This window comes from Propithecus coquereli, unplaced genomic scaffold (genome assembly GCF_000956105.1).
Source record: "Propithecus coquereli isolate 6110/MARCELLA unplaced genomic scaffold, Pcoq_1.0 Scaffold63, whole genome shotgun sequence".
Classification (NCBI taxonomy): domain Eukaryota; kingdom Metazoa; phylum Chordata; class Mammalia; order Primates; family Indriidae; genus Propithecus; species Propithecus coquereli.
In genome coordinates, this window is record NW_012152285.1 from 9,835,767 (window position 1) to 9,842,956 (window position 7,190).

Below are 7,190 nucleotides of genomic sequence, written 5' to 3' on the forward strand. Positions count from 1 at the left end.
TAATTTCATTTTTAAAATTATTTTCCCGAAGGTTTAAACAAATAATATATGAAAATGTTTCTTAAAGATATAAAAGCAGACATACTTTCAACAAATGATACTCAAACACCTGGATATTCACATGGAAAAAATTGAAGCACAACCATTACTATGCCACAGCATAAATGAAAATTAATTTGAAATGTGCCTTTATCTAAATAGAAGTGCTAAAACAATAAAACATCTGTAAAAAGATAAGGGTAAATCTCTGAGCCATTTGGTGGCAAATATTCTTCAGATATGGGTCACAAAAGCACAATCAGCCTCACATCATTGCATAGATTTCTACTGCACAGAATTGTTTTTCCACTGGGCACAAACAAACAGCAGACCATGCATGAATTCAACCTACCTCCAATTTTGGCTTAGCCCATCAGTAAGAATGTTTTTACAAATGTCAAAGAATAACATTTTTGACATATGAAAAATATATGAAATTTAAATTTCATTCTCCATAAAAATTGGCACCTTCCTCATTCTTTCATATATTGTCTGTGACTAACCCCATGCCACACTGGGAGAGCTCAGTAGTGCAGCAGAAAACCTATGTGCTGAAATGTCTAAAATATTTACTATGTGGCCATTACAGAAAAAGTTGGCCAACTCCTATCTTAGACCATTATCTCCACCTAGATTAGTGTCTCTAGCCTGTGGCAAAAAAGCCCATTTATCTCACTTGTAAGAGGATGGAATTAGCCAAACAACTGCATATTTCTATACTAGCCTGTCCCACACAGAAGGGAATGAATGGATCATTCCTCGGGCTCTGGGGTCTCTAGATTCAAAACTCAGCAGGCATAGCATGAGCTGCCCTACAGCCTGGTGAATGAGTGATCTCAGCAGATGCAACGCTCCCCAGAGGCAGATCCCCAAGCTGATGCAGTGGATGGGGGTGGGGAACTGGATATCCCTGATTCCTCAGTCTATTTCCCATGTAGATAGCTACAGGAGAGCAAGTTTCGTTACTATTACCCTCAGACCTGAATAGTGAGAAGCAAATTCTTTTAGTTATGTTGTTGGTGAAAACAGAATGAGCTGAAATGCTAATCCTTGTACCCACTCAGTCACCTCAGGGAGAGCTCCATAACCTCGTGGTAAAGTTATCAGTTCTGTCTTCTCCAAGAAATGATGTAAGTATTTGCAACCTTACCAATCTCATTTATATTTGCCACATGAAAATACAATATTTAGTTATCTAATTTTAAATTTTAATGATTCTATCTCCTGGGTCAAGTGGAATAGAGTAGCCTGCAGCATAGCAACTAGAATATCTGGATGAATATGAAAACCATGTGAAAAGGCATTGTATAGCTGCTAAGAAAAAAAAAATTGGTCTCAAGATCCAGAGGTGGGATAACATCAGAAAAGTACACCCATGGTTGTAGTTAATTATTGACTCTGTTCACGTCATGTCCGCCTCGGAGTCAGGAGAGGAGGTGTTACAGCATTATGACTGCCATGGGAGGAGAATGCTCTCTTTCTGAAAGAAGATAAACATCGTCCCAAATTCTGCATTCTTTCATATATAACATCTAGTATTTAGCCAGAAATTGTTAGACATTTCAATGATACATCTAAGTGGGCAGGAGAAGAAAAGTGGGGGGAGGAGAAGGTCATAAAAACAGACCCACATTAGGTAACATTTCTCGCCTACTTTTATACGAAACAATAATCTTGATACCAAAACTCTGACAAAAGGAATTGTGAAGAAAAGATTACAGACAAAAAGGCCTTATGAATACAAATACAAAGTCCCTGTATAATATGGAGGAGTTCAAATCCAGCTATGTGTATAGACTTATGCATATTTAGTGAGGAAAATGAGGCCAACATATAATCAAACCAAGAGATGCCGAGACCATTCGATAAAATTCTCCACACATTCATGACAAAATTATACAAAAATAAGAGAAGGGAGCAAAATTTCCTAATGTCATAAAGAATATATACCCAAATCTACTTAAAGCAGCATTCCCAGTGATAAAATACTAAACCTCCATCCCTTCCTACAGATCAGAAATGAAACAGGGATGCCCACTGTCAGTCACCAGTTCTCTTCAACACTATCCCGTAATCCTGACCAGTTAATAATACAATTAAGAGAAATTAAGGATGCAAGAACTGGAAAATAAAAATAAAACAAATAATAACCCAAACAGAAGGATAATGTACATGGAAATTCCAGATGACTCTACCAACAAATTATTAGCAATGATTAATCAACTTAGCAGGGTTACTACATATGAGGGCATCAGAATGATAAAAACCAATTATATTTCCAGATAGCAGATAGAAAGAAAGGAAAGGGGCATTTTAAAAGTTTATAGCAGGAACAAAGTACTAATTATTTAGGAAAAATCTGGCCAAAGATTTGGAAACCACAGCACCGAAAACACATTACTGAGAAAAATAGAAGAAAGCCCAAATAGATTGGGAGCATGACCATATGCATAAATTGAAAGATGTTAGGCATCCAGATGCTAATTATTTCCAAACTGAACTATAGATTTAATATTACTGTGTTAAAAATCCCAGAAGAGTCATTTGGGTAATTGACAAAGTGATACTTTTAACATCCATTTGAGAGTGTAAACATTTAAGAGCAGCCAAAACAATATTAAAGAGGCAGAACCAACTTGTAAGACACACACTACCAGGAACCAGGATTTTTTATAAAGCTTTATAAACCCAAACAAAAGAGCACAAAGTCCATAAAGCTGCCACATGTATGAATTTTGCGCTTTTCATCTTGTGTTGGTAGAGGATTGGAACCATTCCATGAATTTGGGGATTTGAAGAGTACTGAGGTACGGTGTAGGACTAACAGTTTACCTTGGGGATCAGGTAGTTTCTGAATTTAATGTCACGGGTCACTGCATGGGGCAAACTATTGGGGACCAGGTCAATGTATCTCTGGATCTCATGCACCACGGCATCCGTGTAGGGCATGTGGCTCCTGTCTTGCATGCAGGGGCTCCGATGTCTGCCAATCACACGGTCAATCTCTTCTTGGACTTTAGCTGGTAAGACACAAGCAAGAAGTGATGGAAAAAGAGAAAAATGGCACATTTGTTATATCAATTATAGATTACATGAAGCATGAGGAAGATGTCTCATCAGCAGTATGTACATGAGTTATATGCACATATGTACGCTAGACTTATAATGAGAGTTGCCATAATATATACACATACCTCTCTCCTGCAAACTAGGCCTCACAATGCATTAGTACATACCTATACCTTAGCATCCAGGACAACTTAAACAAATACTAAACATAGAATGTATGTTGCTCCACATTTATTTTATCTATAATATAAAAAATATAAGATATTTCAAAAGATAAACACGAAATAATTAAGTCAAGAAAAACATAAAATAAATAACACATTAATGACAAAATAATGTATGGGGTTTAAACATACATTGGAATGGATCTATATATGTGTATGTGTTTGGGTTTTTTTTTTGAGTTTTAAAATGATAGTTATTGAAGTCTAACTTACATACAAAAAGTCACCCATTTTAGTTGTATAGTTTGATGAGTTTTAACAAACTCAAGACAATCTTGTAACTACTACCATAGTCAAGATATGGAATATTTTCATCGCCCCAAAAAATTTCCTTTGGCCCCTCTCAACTTCCTGGCTTCAGGCAACCATTGATCTGCATCCTGTCACTACAGTTTTGTTTTCCTACATGTCACAAAATGGGAGCATAGCATATATCGTCTTTGGAGTCTGGCTTTTTCCACTCAATATAACACTTCTATGTGTATGTGTTTTTTCTGTGTGTCTGCGTGTGTGCATGCATGTGGAATTTAGAATGGTACTCTTTTTATCTTCCCACTTCTCACATGTGGCCACTTTGAGCATTCTAGCAGCTTCTTCTAACTTAATGTTAATATTTCTAAATAATATTTCTATTTCTTCCATAACCATTCTTAAATAATATTTAAAGATTTCCTGGTATAGGAGATGAGAATTTTAATCTCCATGACCACACCATATATAGACACACACACACACACAGATACACATCTGCACACACACAATTCCTGTGACTCTATTTAACAGAATATATTTAGACCACAATTTCTGCTTATATCAGTATTCATTATTTACATCATTCTGACAACATAAATATTCTTCCCTGCTAAGACAACTAGGATTACACTATATTTTTAGTACTTTCTAGGGCGTAAAAATGTCTTTTTACTTGAATTCATAATTTCTATAGCTCAAGTTAGAATTACTTTCAAATGCTCACGTGGATGTTTCAAACTCCAACTAATTATTTCCCAATTATTGAGAAATCACAGACTATCGATCACTTCTCCCTTGCTCTTGGAGTCTCCCCTCAACATGTCTTATCCACCAAGCCCATTCTGAAGTGCTGCAGCCTCCATGACACTCTCATTCTCCTACATGAGCTGTCCTGACAGCTGGAGCTCATGATGTCCTCTGAATTAGTTGCAAATATTAATTTTTAGATGGAGCTCAGCCTCCAGCATTGGAGAAAGAGAAAATAGACTATAAAGTTTGTGGCAATCACACATGTTTGAACATACTCTTTTCTTTTAATATGCAAAATAATATTGAAGATTCTGATAATTTCTGAACCTATTCCTTTATACATGACCTAATAGAATTCTCTGAATGATTTTATGCTTTTCTATTTTATCCTGGTGTTCCAAAAATTCCATGACTCTGTAACTTGGGGTACAAGTTTTTATTTCATTCACTCTGCTAAACACTTGGAGAGAATATTCTACAAAGATGGCAAATACAAGTATCTTTTTCTAGAGCTTTCCTCTTTCTGGAGTATGCAAAAGATGGAGGACCCTAGCAACATCTACTGAGCATTGTTTCTGCACTTCACTATACTCATCATCTATGCTCATACCTGTGACCTCTGGGTGCTTAAGCAGGATCAGAAGTCCATATCTCAGAGTGGTGCTTGTTGTCTGTGTCCCAGCAGAAAATAAATCAGATACTGTGCTCTCCAAGTTTTCCATAGTGAACTCAGACTGTGAGTTGTGCTTTTCCTAGGAAACATTTGATAAAGTTATCTGAGCAATTATTTACCAGAATATTTAATTACAATGAATTTAAAATAACTCACATTGTTATAAGGTTATACAACACATAACCTGAAGCATTTATTACTATGCAAAACTACTGTATGGCACTGTAGAAACTGTAGATCAGGTGACTGAAATTTCATTTCCTACTCCCTATCCCTGGCATGCCTATAAATGTCATTATGGAGACTATTTGCCTCTAGGTGAGCCATGCAGCATATTTCTTTCCCCCAAAACTATAATCAAAAGTGCATTGGTGCCCTTCCTTCATCTATTTTGTGTTGTATAAAAGAATACAGAAGACTGAGTGCTTTATTTAAAACAGTTGTTTATTTCTCATGGTTCCAGAGGCTGTAAAGTCCAAAAACATGAAACTGACCTTTGGTTTTGCTCTTCAGGCTCTGTCATCCCACCCCACAAGGTAGAAGGGCAAGAGAGGGCTAGAGCAACTGAGCAAGAGGGGGCCCAATTTGCTTTGATAACAAATCTACTCTTGAGAAATGACTGGAATGCTAATCCTATATTCAGGGTGCAGAGTCCCCACATTGTGAAGAGCAACAAATACTGAGGTCCTCTGGCACTTCTCTGGAAATGTTGTCCTACAGGTCCCAGCTTGGTTTGAAGATCTCTGAAATGCCTTTGGGGTCATCCTCCTACTCTCTTGATCGATAGCATCTTCCCCCTTTCTATACATACTAATCTTTTTTAGGAAATGATTGCTTGGCCACTCCCTTGGTTTACTCTCATAAAGGTGCCTTTGCACTCTTTACTTGGCCAGGCTGGAAATTTCCCAAATTTTGACACTGTTTACCTTTTTTTTTTTCAAAAGGGAAAACATTCAATTTTATGGATATATTATACTTTTACCATCGTTACTATCATTACTCATTTATGTTGTTTCAAATTTTTCAAAATGATGTTACTTATAAAAGTTCTTTTTTTTATTTCAGCAAATTATGGGTGTACATATGTTTACCTTATCAATAAATTCTAGCTTGAAAATATCTCTCTTCTCTCATTCTACTCTAAGTGGCCAAAAGAAGCCATCCAGCACCCTGAATGCTTGCTGTTTCAGTATCCCTTCTGCCAGATATCCTAACTAATTGCTCATAAAATCCATATTACATAAAGCCTTAGGGCATGAACACAATTCTGCAAACTCCTTTGCAACTTTGTAATAAGGAAAACCTTTATTCCAGTTTTCCATAACTTGTCCCTCATTTCTATCTGTCGCCTCATCAGAACGGCCTTTAACATTCCTTTTTCTACCAATATTCTGAAAAATACTTCTTAAATAATCTCTAAGATGAGTTAGGCTCTCTGTACAAACTCTTGTCTACTTTTGAGCCTACACTAGAATTGCCTTTAACACTCCAGGCATGGCAATCTAGGCTTCTAGGCTTCTCCCTCAAATGTTTCAAGCCTCTACCCATTACCCAGAGAAAATAACCCCAAGTATGTTAACTTTCACCACCTCTATTCAATATAGTACTAAAATCCTAGACGTAGCAATTAGGCAAGAAAAAGAAAAGGCATTTAGAAAGGAAAGGAGGAGTAAGACTAAGTCTATTTGAAGATAACATGATACTATATGAATAAAAGTCCATAAAATCCACAAGGAAAATAACTAGAGCCAATAAATGAATTCAGCAATATTTCAGGGTACAAGATCAATGCAAAATTAAGATGTGTCTCTATACACCAACAGTGAACAATCTGAAAATTAAATCAAGGAAATAGTTAAATTTACAATAGTATCCAAAAGGACAAAAGGCCTAAGAACCTTAGGAAAACCTTAGTAAAGACTCATATGATGAGAACTGACAACTGTTGCTCACAATAATAACAATAATAGAGAATACCTAAATAAATGGAAATGCAATCCCTTTTAAAATACCAACATAATTCTTCACAGATGTAGAAAAATTAATTTTATGCTTCGTATGGAACCAGAGAAGACCTCGCATAGCAAAAACAATTCTAGGCAATAAAAACAAAATGGGAGGTATCAATCTACCAGACTTCAAACTCTATTCCAAAGCTGTAATATTAAAATCAGCTTGGTACT

At 36.2% G+C, this 7,190-nt stretch overlaps 1 protein-coding gene across 2 annotated transcripts in view; it reads right to left on the reverse strand.

The window, feature by feature from the left end:
* The window catches only part of LOC105822696 (cytochrome P450 2C18-like), a 242,436-nt gene that overhangs the window by 4,950 nt on the left and 230,296 nt on the right, over window positions 1-7,190 (reverse strand). For both annotated transcript variants that reach the window (XM_012659715.1, XM_012659714.1), the window contains 2 exons: window positions 4,945-5,086; window positions 2,872-3,059 (listed from right to left, as the gene is read on the reverse strand). In XM_012659715.1, coding sequence (XP_012515169.1) covers window positions 2,872-3,059; window positions 4,945-5,086 — 330 coding nt within the window. The remainder of the gene's footprint in view (window positions 1-2,871; window positions 3,060-4,944; window positions 5,087-7,190) is intronic.